Source organism: Sciurus carolinensis, chromosome 6 (assembly GCF_902686445.1).
Source record: "Sciurus carolinensis chromosome 6, mSciCar1.2, whole genome shotgun sequence".
NCBI classification, from domain to species: domain Eukaryota; kingdom Metazoa; phylum Chordata; class Mammalia; order Rodentia; family Sciuridae; genus Sciurus; species Sciurus carolinensis.
Genome location: NC_062218.1, coordinates 98,622,915 through 98,641,812, shown reverse-complemented (window position 1 = coordinate 98,641,812; position 18,898 = coordinate 98,622,915). Strand labels below are relative to the sequence as shown.

At 46.4% G+C, this 18,898-nt stretch overlaps 1 protein-coding gene across 1 annotated transcript; it reads left to right on the top strand.

Annotated features, from left to right (window-relative positions):
• Positions 1–6,172: 6,172 nt before the first annotated feature.
• Positions 6,173–18,126, top strand: Hbegf (heparin binding EGF like growth factor). The gene is made up of 6 exons (XM_047556872.1): positions 6,173–6,505; positions 6,704–6,877; positions 9,548–9,725; positions 15,139–15,294; positions 16,228–16,318; positions 16,678–18,126. Exons 1-5 carry the CDS (start codon positions 6,460–6,462, stop codon positions 16,298–16,300), a joined length of 627 nt encoding a protein of 208 aa, XP_047412828.1. The 5' UTR covers positions 6,173–6,459; the 3' UTR covers positions 16,301–16,318; positions 16,678–18,126.
• The last annotated feature ends 772 nt before the right edge of the window (positions 18,127–18,898 follow it).

Here is an 18,898-nt window from a genome sequence, read left to right as displayed (position 1 = left end):
GTTTGTGTGTATGTGTAGGTTTTTTCGTTTGTTTATTTTGGGGTAGTGCCAAGGATTGAACTTGGGCCTCACACATGCTAGGCCAGTGCTTTACCATTTAGCTATACCCCCAGTCCATGTGTATAGTTTTATGAAATTTGATCTCATGTATAGATTCACCTACAACAAGTTAGGCAAATTGATCAATGAGGTAACCTGTTGTTTACACTTACACAGACTTACCTGGAATATAGAAGCTGTAAATACTGATTGATAAAGGTATGTTGTATTTGCAACTTGACATCACCAAAATAAATAATTCTTGCTAATTTCCTTCCTATAAAAGCCAGTGTAAAAACTCTTTATATTTTTGTGTAAATTAGAGATGGTTCTAGGCTCAAGTAATCATAATCAAGCTTTTCAGTAGTATGTGTGTCCAGTAGGACACTCAAAAGAAGTACGGAAAGTGGGGCTATTCTTAATTGTACTAGTCTGATCCCCTTTTCTCTCAAATGCCTAAGAGCTCCCCAGTTGGTGACAACCAAAAACTCCCCCACAAATTCCCAGAATGTGCCCTAGGGAACAGTATCTCTTCCATTGCAAATCATTGTCTTAGACTAACCTTGGGTTATGAGAGTAACTGGTTGTTAAACTGTTAAAGTGCAGCTGTTATTGCATTTCTAAGAAGAACTGAATTTAACACATTTCTGGTACAGAGTATGATGTGATTGCATTGCAAGGTTATGCACTGAAAAAATTACCAAGAGTATGACCCGTTCGTATAGAGTTTTGCATCTTGCTAAGTACTTCAAAGATACTATCTCCACCAATTGTCACAAGAACACCCCCTAAGAAGATTGTTATTCTCCCCACTTATGGGTGAAGAAGCTGAGTCACAGAGAGAAAGGTTATCATGCCTTGTAGATCAGGCACTGTAGATTGTCACAGAACTGTCTCAGCAAGCCGCCGCCCCTTTTTTTTGCTAGTGCTGGGGATGAAACTCGGGTCCTTGAGTATGCTAGGCAAGCAGCTCTACCACTCAGCCACATCATGGCTCTCAGCAAGTCTTTTGACAGCAACCCCACGGAAAAAAATTCATGAAAGACAACGTTGGCCAGTTCCCAAATATAACATGATCATTTCAACTTTTTTTTTTTCTTTTTGTGGCACTGGGAATAGAACCCAAGGATGCTTCATCACTAAGCTACATCTCAGCCCTTTTTATTTATTAATTTATTTTATTTTGAGACAGGATCTTGCTAAGTTGCTGGGGCTAACCTCAAACTTGTGATCCTCCTGTCTCAGTCTCCTGAATAACTGGGATTATAGGTGGGTGCTCCTGTCACAACCTCTCTCTCTCTCTCTCTCTCTCTCTCTCTCTCTCTTCATGTGAGGAATCTGAGGCTTTTGTGTGGTGAGGGAGGAATCACTTGCCCCTTCTCTACTGGCTACTGGCGATAGTCTTCTGTGTTAGGGGATGGCCAAAGAGGAAAGTCCTGTGTCTGGAGATGCTAATCTCTAAAAGTCAGAGAAACAGGCCTGGAAATAGAGAAGAATGGCAGGGAATTCAGCACATTATAAATGTCCCTTCCTTGACATCTTCTGGAGATAACAAGAATTCCTGACACCCGCCCCCGCAAAAGGCTTCTCATTACATCATTCATTCCTATTCTTCATTCCATTCAAATGGATTCTGGCCCCAAACAATCACATATCAGAACCTGTCCATCCATGCATGGAGAACACACCTCCGGTGCCCCCAGACAGCATAGGAGGTACAAGGGAACACCAACAAGCAGACCTGAGTTCTAATCCAGATGCACCCTGAAAACTTACTTATCAATAGGCTCATATAGGGTGTGAGAAGCCAGCCTGTGTCAAGGAGCAATGATCCCTCATCCTGACCTTCCAAGTTTGGGTAACTCTGGGTTCAAGGTCACCTGATGCTAGAAGTATCCCCTTTAGCCCTCTTCTCAACCCAGCAGAGCTTTGGGACTGCTTAGGACTCACTTCTCCTACTCAAACTGGAAGAAGAAAGCAGCTGAATCCTCTTCCCTCCTCATGCTTCTCCCAGCTTTGAGTTGGAATCACTTTCTTGGGATAGAGTTTCCAAAATTCTGGGTGTCCTTGCAGATCGACCATCTCATTGGTAAGCATGACCGTCTCCCAGAAATGACCACATCATCTCTAAGAACAGCCCATGATAAAGCAGAAATTTTATTCAAGTTATCACCTGAAAAGAAAAAAAGAAAGGAAGACGGAAGGAAGCAATTTGTTTATAGTAACAACTGTCATTGAGTTAGTACCTACTATATGTTAGACATCATATTCTAACTATGCACATCTGATCTGATTTAATCATCACAAGAACCCCAAAATAATAACCACTATTATTATAATTTTCAGAGGCACAAACTATAGATACAAAACATTGAATAGCATGTTCAAAATTAGAAAGTCAGAACCCAAATTTTAATCCATAAGTGCTTGACTCTCAAGAGTGTATGCATTTCACTAGCTGCCCTGCTGCGCTACCCAATCCTCCTCCCAGCCTAGGGAGGCAGAGATTCCTATCATCATGCTCCAGGACAGATGAAGGGCAGTGAAGCTGAGGATGTTACTGTCCACAGAAGCGGAGAGGAGAATGCCCTCTTCTCATTCATCTACTCAAGTAGTACTGAGCTGAAGAACAGAAACCCTGGTAAAAGAGAGGGATGCAAAATGAGTCTGCAATGCTCACTAGCTGGTTTATCGTGGCCTGTTACCTCTTTTATCTTCAATCCTTTACAATGGGGATGATGAAGATAACAGTGTCTGGTCTCGGGCTGTTGTGAGGATCAAGCAAGGTAAAGCATGTGAAGCACTGAGCCTGTGAGAGCTGTCATTACTCAGGGTTCCTTTGCCACCACTTCAGAGGTTCAGATTTCATCTAGATGTTCAACGTGATATCCTGATTAATTAGGTAGAATCGTGCTTCCGTACCTGGCTGGTATCAGAATTACCTGGCTATCATACAAATGCTTGGACCTTGGCCCAGGAGATTTTTATTCAAGAAGGACTAGGGTAGAGCCTGGGTTTTTTCATCTTTATTACTTTTCTAAGTAATTCTGCTGCACAGCCAGGTTTGGGGGACCCAATTCCAGCACAAGCATCTCAGCAACAGTGGAGATGGAACTCTGGCTGGTTTTCTCTCCAAGTCCCTTTTCTCCTTTCTTGTCACCACCAGCAACATTTCTCCCAGGTCCTCTGCACTGGCTTACAAGAGTTTTCTCCAAATCAAGGACTCTGTGGCCTGGCAGTGAGTCAGCTGCACTCAGAATCCTGAGGAGCCTGCTGTTCCAGAAGCCTGGGAACCTAGCAGGGGCTGGAAAACAGGATGCCAGGTTCTGCTTAGATTTGTCCTCTTTTGACTCACTGGTAGCCAAGGACTAGTCAGTCTCCAACCCTCTGCTGGCTCCTAGTAACTAGACAATCAAAGAGAGCAGAATTATTAATTTGAACCCTGCTTCCTTAGGATTGTGTTTCTGGCATTTTACAGCCATAGTGGATGGGGGAGACCTAGGCAGAAAGAGGGGAGGTTTGGAAGAATCTTATGTAACTGTGCTTTTCCATTGACATCTCATTTGGGGAATAAAATCCAGTGTCTACCTTGATATCTAACATCCTCCATTCTCTATCCTAGCCTTTGTTTCAATGTCATCTCATCTCCCTCCTTTTCTGCCCTTCTTGCTGTTCCTTGAATGCTCTAAGCTTGTTTCCATCTCAAAGTCTATGCACAATTTGCACAGCTTGGAATGTTTTTGTCACAGATGAAACAAGTCTGCTTCCTTTTCATTCAGACCTCAGCTTCATGTCCCCGGCTCAGAGAAGGCTTTGCCTTCTCAAATCTAAGAAGTCATCCTGGGCACTGGAACACATCATACTGTAGCACACACATCACTTTTAACTTTCATCTTAGCACTAATCATTATAGGGTATATTTTTCCTTGTTCATTTACTTAATGTGTTGCTTCTTGCTTCTTACTACAGAATATAAGCTCTGTGAAAGCAGGTCCTTGACTGTTTTATTTACTGCTGTGTCCTCGTTCCTGGAAAGTGTTCAGCAAATGTTTGTAGAATGAGTTAATGAGGTTGCCCAGCATGAATTGTGATTTTTTTTTTTTTTTTTTTTTTGGTGAGAAAATATCTAAGGTTCTGAGAAGGGAAGTGACTACTCCAAATCCAATTCAGTCCTTTCATCTTTTTTCCAGGCCCTTCCTATAAAACCTGGCTGACACACAAACCTAGCTGGGGTGAGGCTTCCAGGTGTGATGAAAACTTGGAGTTGCCCCATGAATGGAGTTGAATCTGATGTGGGGGTGAGAAGGCGGAAGGACAGAGTATGCTAAGGGAGAGGCAGGCTGGGACAGGAAAGCAGGGTGTGAACAGCGGTGGGGGGAAAGGGGTGATTTGGCTGTGTCAGGAAGTGTTTCCCTCCACCCTCCCCTGGGGATAGCCCTGACCCCTAGGTGGCTTTGTTTGGGGGAAGCAGGTGGTCAGGCCGCTGCTGAGGGACAATGAAGGTGTGGCCTGGGCAGTCACCATCCATTGAGGTCCTAGGCTCGATACTGATCACCCAAAGAAATAATCCCACAGTGGCTCTTGGCCAAATAGGTGACAGGTGAGCTTCCATCTAAAACCAGCCCAATTACAACTTGGAGACTCAGACCTGTGGTAGGAGCCAGCAAGGGGCCTGGGAAAGGAGAGAAAAGGACCTCTGAAGAAATAGTGTTGTCAAAGTTGAATGCTTAGTGATAACAACAACAATAATAATAGGCCCTATTTATTGAGGGTTTATAATATACCTGGCACTATACTAACTGCCTTATATGGTTTCCTCACTCAATCCTCAAAAGACTTTCTACAAATAAGCAGCACTATTATTGATGTTATTCCCATTCAAGAGATGTGGAAACTGAGACTCAGTAAGGTTAAGTATCTTGTCTAAGGTCATACAGTAAATAGCATAGGCAAAATTCAAACCCAAGTCTGTAATGATTCCAATGTACTGTGAAAACCTAGGCCCTGGGGAGGTTTACTGGGGCAAGTTAAGAGGATGGAGCCAGACTGACCCCTGCAAAGGTGGGGGTGGGGAAGGAGAGTGGGGTAGACGGTGTAAAAATAGAAGGCCTGTTTTTATCCCTACACACGGCTCAATCAGGCAAGTGCTCTATCTGGCACAATTTTAGGGCTCTGAATGCCAACCCAGCCCTGTGTCAAACAACTCCCTTCCCAGCACGTCCCTGGGAGCTGAAATACCTCCTGAGAGAGTCATTTCTTTGGGTCAAGACATTGACTCCAGAAGACCCCTGTAAAAATACATGGGCTGGAAGAGAAACCCATCAATCTTTTGGCACCTGTTGAACATAGCAGTCTAGGTTAGTCAGCTGTGTGTTGAGAGAGAGGCTCATTTTTGTTGTTGGGGAAGAAGGTGGTGTTCAAAGGCAAGGAAAAGTATGACGTTTGCTTTGTAATCTATCTCTCTCTAATTCCAGAAGCCTGGGAATTATAATCCATAGTTCAAAAATCCTAAAGTAGACTGTCCCCTGGGGAAAGCGGGGGAAGTTGGGGTTGGGGGAGGCGGTGAGAGGAGAGCCACTCCAGCGTCTGGAAGACTAACTTCCTTTGCTTTTGCTGGATTGACACCAAGTGCCTGCAACTTCAACTTGGTGGCCACTTGGGCTCATGAGATCTGCGGGCATTCATGTGCGTAATTTTTAAATGATAAATGAATTGTTACTACTTGCTGTGTTGGTAGGCAAAAAAGTGGGATCCTGAAACTCAGAAGGTGATACAGGTGGAGACCCCTGGTATGGAGCTGGGATGGCCCAAAGAACCAGGCCCCAAACAGTGCTCTCTATTCAACAGTCACAAGGCTGAAGAGCGGCAGGCGTTTGAGGAAAGGTAGGAACTGGTCCCCGCCACCTGCCGGTCAGCAGCCTTACCCACAGGCCGTGGCTGCCCTGGCCTGGTCCCAAAAAATGTGAGAGCCGCCGGGTCCCCCCGCCCTCTTCCCCGCCGCGCCCGCAGGGTCGGGGGCTGCACTGCCGGCGCCTCGAGCCGGGCGCGCTTCCCGGCGCGGGAGGGCAGAGGGAGGGGGCGGCGCCAGGCGGGGCGGAGCTCGGGCGCCTCCGGGAGCCTTATTCCCGGCCGCGCGCTGGGAGCGCTCAGTCTGCCCCGGGAGCTGCACGGAACACGCGGCTGGTCGGCCTGACAGAGGTGCTGGGGCTCAGGCGGACCAGCGAACTGACAGTGAGCAGACAGACGCTCAGCGGCCGCGTGCTGTGCGCCGGTCCCAGCCAGGCTTGCACCCAGAGGCGGGCAGCACACGGTGCCCGGGGGAATCTCCCGAAGCTCCGCCGCCTGGCTCCGGTGCCGGTGCCCGGTGGCCGCCGCCTCCAAAGTGATTGCTGCCTTGCCATCCCCACCGGGTCCGGGACCATGAAGCTGCTGCCGTCGGTAGTGCTGAAGATCTTTCTGGCTGCAGGTAAGAAGACTGCTGACGCCCCCGGAGGTCGGGGGGATGGGGAGGCTGTGCTGGGGGCACAGGGGAAGGTCGTTGCAGCGCCCCCGGCGCGGGCCACTTGGTGGGGCCCGTGCGCCCTAGCTGGCGGGCGTCGATATCTGTGCATGGTGGCGCGGGGTCTAGGTGGGGGTCTGATGCGGCCTCGCCCCTTGCTCGCAGTGTTCTCGGCGTTAGTGACTGGCGAAAGCCTGGAGAGGCTTCGGAGGGGGCTGGCGACTGGAACCAGCAACCTGGACCCTCCCACTGGATCTACCGACCAGCTGCTACCCACGGGAGGTGACCGGGCCGGAGAAGTCCCGGACTTGGAAGAGGCAGATCTGGACCTTTTCAAAGGTGGGTGTGAGGGGCTGCCCAACCTTGGACCCCGTGGGCAGTTGAAGAATAAGGGGTTCCGAGATTCATGCTGCTCGGCATTCCGTGGGCTGAGGCTTATTCATGGAGGACTTCAAAGAAAAGCTGATGGCCTGAGAGGGGGTCCTGGAATATAGGTCTTGCTGCCATTCTTGACTTTGGATCTAACCTGTCCGGGTTGCTGCCCTTCTGCATACTTTGGGGCAAATTGAACAGGCAGGTTGTCCTCAGAGGTAAGTTAGGTGGTAGGAACAAGGCATGCTTGAGATGCTTTTCCCAGAGTTCCTATGTGAAAAAGGGCACAAATCTTATTTCCCACATCTGGTGACTACTATGTGTAAAATAGAGATAACAGCCAGGCTTGGTGGCTGTTATCCCAGCCACTCAGGAGGCTGAGGCAAAAGAATCACAAGAGGCCCGCGTCATCAATTTAGCGAGACCCTGCCTCAAAAAATAAAAAGGACTGGAGATGCAACTCAATGGTAAAGAACCCCTGAGTTCAATCCTCAGTACAGAAAAAAAAAAAAGAGATGACAGATGTGGAGATGCCCAGGCACATATCAAATTTGCAGTGTTACTCTTCCCCCACCCACCTGTCTCCAGATTGGGGAAACAGGAATGGAGAACTCTTTGTCTCCCTAGGTGAGGCCAGCACCTTTAGGGAATATGAATGGGGAGCCCTGGGGCCTTAGGAGGCTATATTGAAATGCTGGGTGGCTATGAGTGCTATCCAAACCTTGGAGATTTCCTAACCACCTTGAATCCCTGAGGAGACTCCAAGGGGGAAGGATCACATGGGTCCCTCCAACCAGCATATGTAGTGAGCTGAGCACAGACACAGGGCAGAGTTCAGAGCCTGCTGGCCTCCCTGTCCCTGGCCACCTGCAGTGATGATCAGGGGTGGAGCAAGGACTAAGCCCTATGGCCCCAGAATGACTATATTTGGTTGGAAAGATACCTACTTGATCTAGCCCCACCTATTCTTCATCTGTTCTCCCTCTCACCTAAAGCTTCCCTTGGGTGCTCTCTATGCTTTGTATAAATCAAGAGTCTGCTCCAAAGCTGAGCCTAGACTCCCATACTTCATTCTCTCTCACTGACATTCTGGGGTCACCTATTTCCTGATCACCCTGGATTCTCCTGGCTCTCTTCTCTTAGGCGGGGCCGGGCTGGGCTGGGCTGTGACTCACCTCCCACCCACATGGCTGCTCCTCATACCTCTGCAGACCTGACTCACTGCACCCTATCCTTGGCAGGAGCCTGACTGTCACCCTGCCATTGTCTCCCTCTCCTTTCTGATTGACATGGCCCTCTTGACTTACTTTCCCTATAGACCTGGTCACTGGGTTCCTCTGACCACTGCCTCATCTTCTGAGTTCTGAAGGGCATTGGGACTGGACAGGAGACCACAATTCTAATCCCAATCCTGCATGACCTTCCGCAAGTCACTGCCTTTTGAGATCTCAAGGTTTTCATCTTAAAAATGGAAAGCTATGATAGTCATTGAAGTCACTTCCAGCTTGAGGACTCTAGATGTGCAGCTTAATGTATTATTCCTACCCTTCTGCCAGACACAGGGTATAGCTATGGACAGTGGACACCTTTTTCCTGCTGGGGACCAGGTTCAGAAAGAGGCTGGCGTCAGACCCCTGGGCTAGTAATGAATGCAGCCCATGGTCCATCCCAGCTGGAAACTGGGTGAGGTTGTTTTTCCCCCAGTCCCCAAAGCCTGGAAAGACGGGGGAGTTGTCATTGTTCCAGTTCCTTCTGGATAGTTCCTTACTTTTCATCTCTCCACCCCTTATACACATTATACCCCCTATCTTATAGTGCTATAAACAGCACATTTGGGGATAAATGTAAATGGATCTTTGGGCAAGTGGGTAAGCTATAAAGAACATTGAATAGGGTAAATATTTTGCTCAAAGCAAAGCCCTTTATCAGGGATGACTTGTTTGCTGTTGCCAAACCAAGATCTGCCCTGAGTTCATGGTTGTCTCATACTATTAGGAACCCCAAAGGGCATCACCTGAAGACCTAGATACTTTTTTTTAAAAAAATTTTTTTAGTTATAGATGAACACAATACCTTTATTTTATTTACTTTTATGTGGTGCTGAGGATTGAACCCATGGCCTCACACATGCTAGGCAAGCACTCTGCCACTGAGCCACAACCCCAGCCCACTTTTCTTGTTTTAGGAATCTCCCACCCTCAAAGCATCAAAGTACCTTCTTCAAAAGCAGTTTTTGTCTGTGACACTATCTTCCTGCAAGTGGGTCATTGAGTGCAGCAGTAAGGAAGTAAAGATGATTGAAGGTCAAAAAGAATGAAATAGGGAGTCAAAAATGGGAGTAGAAGGTGTACAGTGGTGTGGGTGAAGTTGGTAGCATTGCCCAATGAGCTGCAGATACTAGAGGATCTAGCATTCCTTGGGATGCACTGTATCTTCCTTCTACTTGCTCCTGAGGTTCCCTCTTTCTGGTGCTTCAACCTAGTCTTCTTTGAGCCCTTGGGAGTCAGTGAACCCAGAGTCCTTCATAGGCTTCTGACTTCAGGTGGGATTAAAGAGAATATGCTCCTTCCAAATACAGTGCTGTTCTGATCTTCCCTGGAAGAATCAAAAACTTAATAGGATACCTTTCTCTTATAGTTGCTTTCTCCTCCAAGCCACAAGCTCTGGCCACACCAAGCAAAGAGGAGCATGGGAAAAAAAAGAAGAAAGGCAAGGGGTTAGGGAAGAAGAGAGACCCATGTCTTCGGAAGTACAAGGACTTCTGCATCCATGGAGAATGCAAATATTTAAAGGAACTTCGGGCTCCATCATGCATGTAAGTGTTCCTTCCCTGGGTGGAATCTTGTCAGCACACTGTTTGTCAGCCACGTGGCTGTTCCTCGTTGTCACTGTTCCTTGAATTCATAATTTCACACAGTTTCTTTTCAACCTCTGGGCGGAAGTTGGGAGGAAGGGAAATATTTTTAGTCAGCGGAAGTCACCCCCCACCACCAAAGAGGATGCAATTTCCTGTGGTGAGGTTTTGTGACGTTCTTGAATCCTTGGGGACATTTCCTGCTTGCCCAGAAATGAGCATGTGGCTAAGAGAGCTGGCACCTGGAAACAGGTTCTTCATTCCTGCTTCATGCCCTACTCTAGAAATGAGAAGCCAGTAAGAAATATGGCAGAGCAGGTTCCTGGGTGGAGTGGGGCTCCTGCAGGCAGGTATGAGGTGCATTTTGTCACATGCTGTGTCTCAGGTTTGTGTGCAAGTGAGTGAGCAAATGTGGGTTGATTTTAAGGCATGGCAGGACTATACAGAGAGGAGTCATCATGGGCAAGTTGAAGCTCCTCCTCCCTTCTTTCTCACCCCAGTAAGGGATAGGAGGTGGGGGACATGGAGAGTATTGACCTTAGGCCATGGGAGTGGGAGAATTCTTCCTTTGTTCAGAATTAATAAGAAATTGAACCCAACCCAGCGGGCATTAGCCCCCGTCCAGCAGCATCACTCCTTCCCTGGGCAGGCATGTGGGTGGAGGGGCCATGAGTTCCTTAGCCTCTCCTAAGCCAAACCCAGCAAGTCACTGCTTTGGCAACCCCTCAGGGATGACAACACTACCATGCTCTCTGGCAGGCATAATGTTGCCACTGTGCCTGAGGCACGCACCCTATGTCAGGCTGCAAACATCTACTCTTTTCCCTGTAGCAAGGCAGACTCTGGGGGTTTGTGACCAGGGAACACTAAACAGGCCAGAACACTAATGTGTATATGCCTTCTCCCATTCTGTCAAGAAGTCTGGCTACTTGGTGTCCCTTCTACCTGTACTTGATCCCATGACTTTTAAAAGCTTCCTTGTCCTATCTAATCCCATAAATCAGAGCTGCCCATATTTAACAGTTGGCCGACAGACCCGTCATTTCCCACCATGTCCACAGTCACTGTGTTCTTTCTTATAACATCCTCGTCAGGAGTTTTTTATTGGCGAGGATTGTTTAAGAGTGGCAAAGAGAGTCCCCATATTATCCTTCCCATTGTCTTAGGACAGGGCAGGAAAGATTTGTTAAATTTGTAAAATGGCATCATTAGCATGGGTTGGAGATAGTGATTCTGAGGGTAGTCAAGATTCACTGAGGCCAGGAATCTTTTGGGGCCAAATTGGTCCAGGGCATTTTGGTGGATAGATGTGGAGCTTCTGCTCTGCTGAGAAATCTTATAAAGCTGTTCTCCTGGAGAGTAAGATTCAACTGTTTACCTAAACTCAGAGAACTGATAAAGGTACCCAGGACCAACTTCCCTTTGGCTCTAGGGATAGTGATGGCAATCATAATGATGCCATCTCTCCTTTATCCCGAGGTTTAGTGATAACATATGAGTTAAGCTCAACAGTTGTGTTGAGCACCTACTTGGTACCAGGCTCCATCCTAGGAGATTGGGAGATGTGGTCTTCCTGGGTTTTCAAAAGCCCTCTGCTGTGTAGGCAGGACTTATTGTCAACCTCAAAAATAAGGAAACTGTAGCCAGTAAGTCAGAAGTCATTTGCATGAGATCAGTAGTTAAATCAGTGGATGGAAACAGGACAGGGTCTCAGGTGCCTCATTCCTAGTCCTGCATGCTTTTCATGGCCCCAGGCTGCACTGGGTGTTGACTTTCATCCTTCTTTCCTACTGCTGTCCTAACAGAGTTTGAGCAGGGTTTTATAGAGGGCAACTGTTGTCTTAGAGGACTCTTAGGCTTTTGCTAGCCTAAGAGCATAGCAATTTGATTTGAAGACTTTATGTTAGCTTCCAAGGTAGATTTTCATGGGGTAGATTCTGTGTCCAGTGTGGCTTTCTCCTGTCTCCAGCCTTTGGTACTCAGGATAGCAGAAAGCAGTAAGAAGACACAGATTTTCTGGATTGGAGCAATGCAACATTGTGCATTTACATTTGGGACCCTTTGTGACTCCTCCTCAGCTCCAGACCCAGGAACCACCATCAAGGGTGTGCCCAGGCTGCTGTGGTGAGCTGGAGGCTAGCCGGCTTCCTAAACCCAGCCCTCTGAAACCACCATGAACAGGAAAACCCTTCTGTGTCACCAGCCAAAAGTTGCCCTCAAAGAGTAGTTTCCTGGGGCTCCTGACTGGCTGCTGACCCAGAAATTGGCTGCAGAGTTTCCTGTGGCTAGAGGAAACCTAGGAGCGGTTGGACTAGGGAGGACTCTGAGCTGGAAGAGAGGTAGGCCTGGGGCTTCTGCTTTGCCAAACTACCCAGATGCTGAGAAGGAATGGTGAACCCCCTTCTCTTGGCTTTGTCCAACTTGGGTGCCCCATTCTATCAGATATGGGCAGTATTCTCTACAGTCCAATTTTGTAATAACTCACACATATTTGGGGCCTGGCCTTTCATTAAGTGTTCTCATCCATATTATTTCCTTTGATATTTTTTTCACAATACTCTAATGAGGTAGGCATTTATTATTCAAAGCTTGGAAAGGTAGTATGACTTTACCAAGATCACCTGGTTAGAAATGATAGCAGAACTAGTCTGGAACTCATGTATTCTGAATCTTCTCCATCAAAAGGTATCCCTTCTGTCTCTTTAGGTAGAGAAATCCAATGTGAATGATGCCTCTGGACCCTAGACCATTCTTGCTTTTGTTGTAATACAAATTTTGAAATGGGTCACAGACATAGGGAGGAGGAACATGTCCTATTTTCATGGGCACTGGCTCTGGGTAGGACACATGATCTTGCCCCCACCATGGGATGCTTGGAATGTACTCAACCCCCCTCCTTCCCTGATAGATTTGAGAGTTGGCTGCAAAGGGAGGGGAGGTGGGTAATATTAGGATGTTTACATTATTATCCTTTTGACTCAGGGTGGAGGTGGAAGGATTATGTAACTGAATTGCAGGACTCTGAGGCCAAGCTTTATTTCTATCATCTGAGTAACTACCTGTGGGGTTTGAATGATGGGCTGGAAGTACAAATCAGACTCAAGTTCAGCACCCACCCCCAGCAGAGCATAATCTCTGGATTGAATCCTTGTTCTATCACTCATTAGCTTTGCAACCTTGGGCAAGTTATTTAACAGAAGTTATGCCTCAGTTTCTTCATCTTTAATATAGGGAGAGTAACTCCTACTTCACAGAGGTAGTTTTCAGATTAAATGAGGACTGGAGGAGATATGACTCAGTAATTGAGTGTTAGTCTAGCATACACGAGGTCTCATAGTAAGCCTTTAATAGTTTGCTATTTATTATTAAAGCTATAAATAAAATAATAATAACAACAGTCAGGAGCAGGGTCAGACAGCACTAGGAACTTTTCAGATATGTATTTCCTTAGGATCACCTGCACTGTTCAGAGGAGAAACAATCAGATACGGTGGTGCACACCTATAATCCCAGCTGAAACTGAGGCAGGAGGATGTCAAGTTCCAGACCAGTGTCAGCAACTTAGTGAGACCCTTTCTCAAAATTAAAAATAAATTAAAAGGACTGGGCAAGAAGCTCAGTGACCATGGGTTCAAGCCCCCAGCACCTCCACCCCCAAAAATGTGAAAAGAATCATGAATTTAGGATTTGCTAAGAGTGATTTCTGACCTTGGCCCTGTGTTTTCCTAGTTGTAAAATTTGGCAAATCACTTAACCTCTCTGCCTCCTAATCCTTGCACACAGGTGATTTTCCAGGGACACCCCTGGAAACTTTTTCCATGTCTTGACAGGTTGGGGGTCTTTTTTTTTTTTTTTTTTCCCCTACCTGGACTGATGGGATAGAGGAATGGAGAGGCCAGACAAGCAATTGTGTACTATTCTGTGTGTGTAGTTGTCCTGACCTACATTTTTTCAACAGTGAGGTGGTTCCTCAGAGCAGCCTGGAGGAGCTGGGACAGAGAGCAGGGAAGGACAGGAAAGCAGGGTCAGGGATGTAGCACCGTCCAGCCTGATCCCTGTGCCACTGCCAGAGACAGTGATACTCTGGGCAGAAAGCAATAAGAAGACACAGAGCTCCTGGTTTGGGGCGATGAGACATCTATGCACCTATATCTGAGGCCCTTTGTGGCTCCTCCTTGCCTCAGATCTGCTCCTTGGAGCTTCCCTGGTGACCTGTCAGCAGGAAGAAGGGCTTCCTCACTCTGAGGTACACACCTTCCTTCCCAGAGAAGGTGCAGCTTAGAATAGGGGACCTCCAGCTTCTCGGTGCTTCCTTCAGAAGCTAGTGGCATAATGTCCCCAGGCTGGCAGTGCCATTGCACCCCCTGAGTAGTAGTGGGCAATTGTGGGGTATGAGTGGGCAGCATGCTGAGCTCAGACAATTCATATCCATGCTTCTGTCCTGTTGTGAGTCTGGAAAGCCACTCCACCTTTCTGTAGAGTGGGGCTCCCACCTACATCAAAGGATCTCTGGGGTGTTCAGATAAAGGAAGGGATGTGAATGTGCTTCGTTAACTCTGAGCACTTCCAAGTCTTCCTAAGAGCTTCAAGGAAATGCTTTGTGTTAGAAGAGGCAGTTGCCACATGATTTATTTCTTGAGTAGAGCCAAGAGATTGTTTCTGGCATTCTTTTATGCTCTGGCAGGGCAGCTGGGCAGGAAGATGTTATCTTGGTTTGTTTGCTTTGTCCTACGATGGAGGAGGCCTGAAAGTCCAGTGTTCAGGGGCCAAAGGCTCCCAGGTTGCGCCCTGCACCCAGGGGGAGCTGAGAGTTAAATGAAGAAAGGGAGAAAAATGACTCCTGGCAAAGGAACAGTCCTATTAATAGGCTGGGCAGTGGTGGGGAGGGACTGGATGCTGGAAGCATTGATGGGCAAGGCTGGGTTTATTTCTGGGTCAGAATGTTGAGGGGCCTCACTGAGGGTGTGATACTGAATCCCCTCAACTCAGCCCATGAGCCCTTGTACCCAACTCCTCTTAAGTGGCCTGAGCACACATGTAATTAATCTGCCACACGTGGAATACATCTAAACTGAGAACTTCAAATCCTCACTTGCTTTTTTTCCTGCCTGGAGCAGGACTCTAGGTCAGAGAACCAGAGGGATTGGTGAAGATAAGGTGCCATGCAAGGGAAGATTGCTATGGAGCATTCAGAGGGGCTTTTCCAGAATCTTCTAAAAGAGCAAGATAGAGAAAGGGCAGAGCTTGTGGGCAAGCATTGACTGATTGAGGGTGTGAAGAATGGGGTTTGGCAAGTAGACCATTGCAGGGACAGAGAGAGAAAGAGAGAGGAGACAAACCATTAACACCATCTCCTTGTTCTTTCCTAAACCAGCTGTCACCCAGGCTACCATGGAGAACGGTGCCATGGGCTGAGCCTCCCAGTGGAGAATCGCTTGTATACATATGACCACACTACTATTCTGGCCGTGGTGGCCGTGGTGCTGTCATCTGTCTGTCTGCTTGTCATTGTGGGACTTCTCATGTTTAGGTAAGTGTTGGGGGGCCCTGTTTCTGCAAATCACTCCTCCTCTTCCACCTATTCAACCTTCTAACTGATGATCACATGAACACTGTTCTCATGTCCCCAAATCCTGGGATAGCTCCTGGGTGAAGATTCTCTAGAAATCTCTTGTCTCAGGCATGACATGAAACTGGTGTCCAGACAAGGGTAATGCTTACCAGGCAATGGCAGGTTCTGTTCCTTAAAGGATTTGTTTCCTATCTCTGTAGCCTGGCAACTTACCTACAGAGCTACCTCTTCACACATTTCTTTGTCCTATCTCTGTTCTTTAATGACATTAGTGTGTGGTTTGGTAGTATGGGTATGGGTGGTACTATTATTATATCCTTGCAATTCTGAGGCATCTGGACCTTGGTCAAACCCCAATCCAGATATGTTCTAGATTGGGGGAGACCTACCATGAACACTATGCCTATTTTTTTTTTTAGTTGCAGATGGACACAACATCTATATTTTTTTAATGTGGTGCTGAGAATTGAACCCAGTACCTCACACATGCTAGGCAAGCACTCTGCCACTGAGCTACAGCCCTAGCCCTATGCCTATTTTCAAGGAGTACAACTCATCCATTATGAAACTTGAACTGTTACCTGTCTTTCTGAGGATTATCATCTTTTAGTGGTTATACACTGTTTACCTGCCTATAAGGTTATTGTAAGGTTCAAATGACTGAGGAGAAAACTCTTTGTAAAATGTAGCCTTCTGTTAAAGACAGGCATCACAGGGTGCCTGGGCTTTGACCAGAGTTATGTGAGGCAGCTATACCCTTCAGGCTTTTCTAAATAATGGAAAGAGCCTCCATGGCAGAGTTGTTTGGAGGGATCTGCTCTGGGACCTGCACTTTGTCACAGCAGGCAAAGCTTGCTTGCAAAGCTTGCTCATAAACCTTATCCTTCTCAGGTACCACAGGAGAGGAGGTTATGATGTGGAAAATGAAGAGAAAGTGAAGTTGGGCATGACTAATTCCCACTGAGTGAGACCTGTGCTCAAGGTAACAATCCATCCTTTGCCCCCTGGTAGCATCAAGGAATTAAAGCATGAATGGGTCCTGGGTCTATTTCATGAGTGTTGACTTCTCTTGACTAGGGGTTGAGGGACAGCCTAATGTAGAATCAGGGTCACTTTACAAAATTGTTTTAAAAAAGACTGTTGGTAAGTCATCTCCAATTAGGATGAAAATTGCTAGAGAGACACACAAGAAAGATACCTGAGAAAAAACAGCTTCTCCCACTCTTGGCCCCTTTCTTCCTCCCCTTCCTATATGTCTTTACACTTTAGACTGAACCTGGGAGACTCCTAAGACTTTTTTTAGATTGGACCCATCTTTAAATGTGTTTGTCTGTGTCTTAGGAATCTGAGGGGGACGGCTACCTCTGAGAAGACACAAGTTCTTTGCAAACTCTGCAGAGGGAAAGGAGTTCACAACTAGCCATGAAGACTTCTTGGTCCCCAATTGCCATCTCTATTGGGCCTCCCATAATTGCTTTGCCAAAATACCAGAGCCTTCAAGTGCCAAACAGAATACGTCCAGTAGGATCTGGATCAGAAGAAAGTAAAAGTGATCAAAAGAAAGCAAAAGCAAGGAAACTTCAGGCCCTTCTTATTCCCCTCCACCAAATCCGCTTCCCCCATCAGTGTGTTTAAACACTTATTCTGGATTAAAATGCCAGTTAAATTCCATATGCTCCAGGATCTTTGACTGAAAAAGGAAGAAGGAGAGGAAGAAGGAAAGATTTGTGGACTGGAAGAAAGCAACGAAAATTGAGAAGCCATGGACTCAAATAGCTATCAAGGGATCTGCTATTTGGACCCTCCAGCGCTGGATTTGATGAGCTAACTGTGAAATGCCACAAGCCCGAGAACTCTGAATTTTGGGACTTCTGCCCAGATGAAAAGATAACAACTATTTTTTTTTTTGTTGTTATTGTTTGTTTGTAAAATGCCTCTTAAATTATATATTTATTTTATTCTATGTATGTTAATTTATTTAGTTTTTAACAACCTAACAATAATATTTCAAGTGCCTAGACTGTTACTTTGGCAATGTTCTGACCCTTTTTCTTGCATCCCCACCATCTGGCTCAGTGCTACACTCTCATCACAGATCTGAGATGGCTCTGTGACCCATCTATAGTATTTTATTGTCTGTTTGCATTTCTGCAGATCTCCCAGTTTCACTGTGCCGGGGGTGTTCTGTATGGTCAGGATGTAGGGGTTAACTCGGTCAGAGCCACTCTACGAGTTGGACTACAGTCTTGCCTAGGCAATTTTGTCTACTGTTTATGTTTTGCAAGCCCAAGGTGCTGATGTCAACGTGTAACAGATATCAGTGTTCCCCTGTGTTCTTTCCCTGCCACATCTCAGAAGAGATTGAGCATCCATGCCTACAGTTTTCCTGTACTCTCAACCCCAGCTCTGGGCCTACAGAATGGGGACCCATTCCCTTGTGTCAAGACATTTCTCTTACTCCTGCCATTCTTCTGGTGCTACTCCATGCAGGGGTCAGTGCAGCAGAGGACAGTATAGAGAAGGTATTAGCAAAGAAAAAGGCTGAGGAGGAACAGGGAACGTTGGAGTTGATTTTTCTTGGTAATTTTTACCTACCAATTGCTACAGACAAGGTTGGGGGTGGGGAAGGCTTTTGGGTAACCCCACCTATCTCACCAAAACTACAAAGGTATGCTGTATGGTCCCTTCTGGAAGTTTCTGGTGCCATTTCTGAATTGTTACAACCTGTATTTCCAAACCTGGTTCATATTTATACTTTGCAATCCAAATAAAGATAATCCTTACTCCATAGTCTGCTTGTTTTAACTGGCAACTAGTTTAACATAGGTCTTTATTTTTTATTTTTTTACTGGGGATTGAATCCAAGACCTTGTGTATGCTAGGTGAGTACTCTACTATTGAAATAATCCTCAGCCCTTTTTATTTTAATACAGGGTCTTGCTAAATTGTGATCCTCCTGTGTCAGCCTCCTAAGTAGTTGGGATTATAGGTGTGTATCACCACATCCAGCTAACTTTGTTTTATATTTCTCAATAACCCTAATCACCATTAACATATTCCTATTTGTTCATCAGTTCCTACTATAGTGTTGATTGGGGATGTGGCTCAGTGGTAGAGTGCTCACCTAGCATTCATGTGGCCCTGGGTTCCATCCTCAGCATCACCCATACACTTACATACACACACACATCCAAAAACCTCATAGAATGTTAACTCCCAAAAGGTAGGAGTATGTATATTGTTTCAGTTTGATTCTTAAATAGTATGATTGAGGTTGGGGAGGGTGAAGTGGATGACAGGATGAAAGTGGAATTTGCGGCCCATGATGTGGTGTGGTATCCTGGGTGGACTGAAGGCATACAGAGCCACTGGGAAGCCATTGGACAAATGCCACTAGACTGCCCTTCCTTAACTTCATCCTCTTCCCTTGAAGAGTTGTGACATTCTGAAGTTTCTTCAGGGGACCACATAGAGATCTGATATATATTTTGAATATCCTTTTAAAACTTTGGGTAACTACCCCAGCTGTACATATGACCTCTTAATTCAGCAATTCCACTCT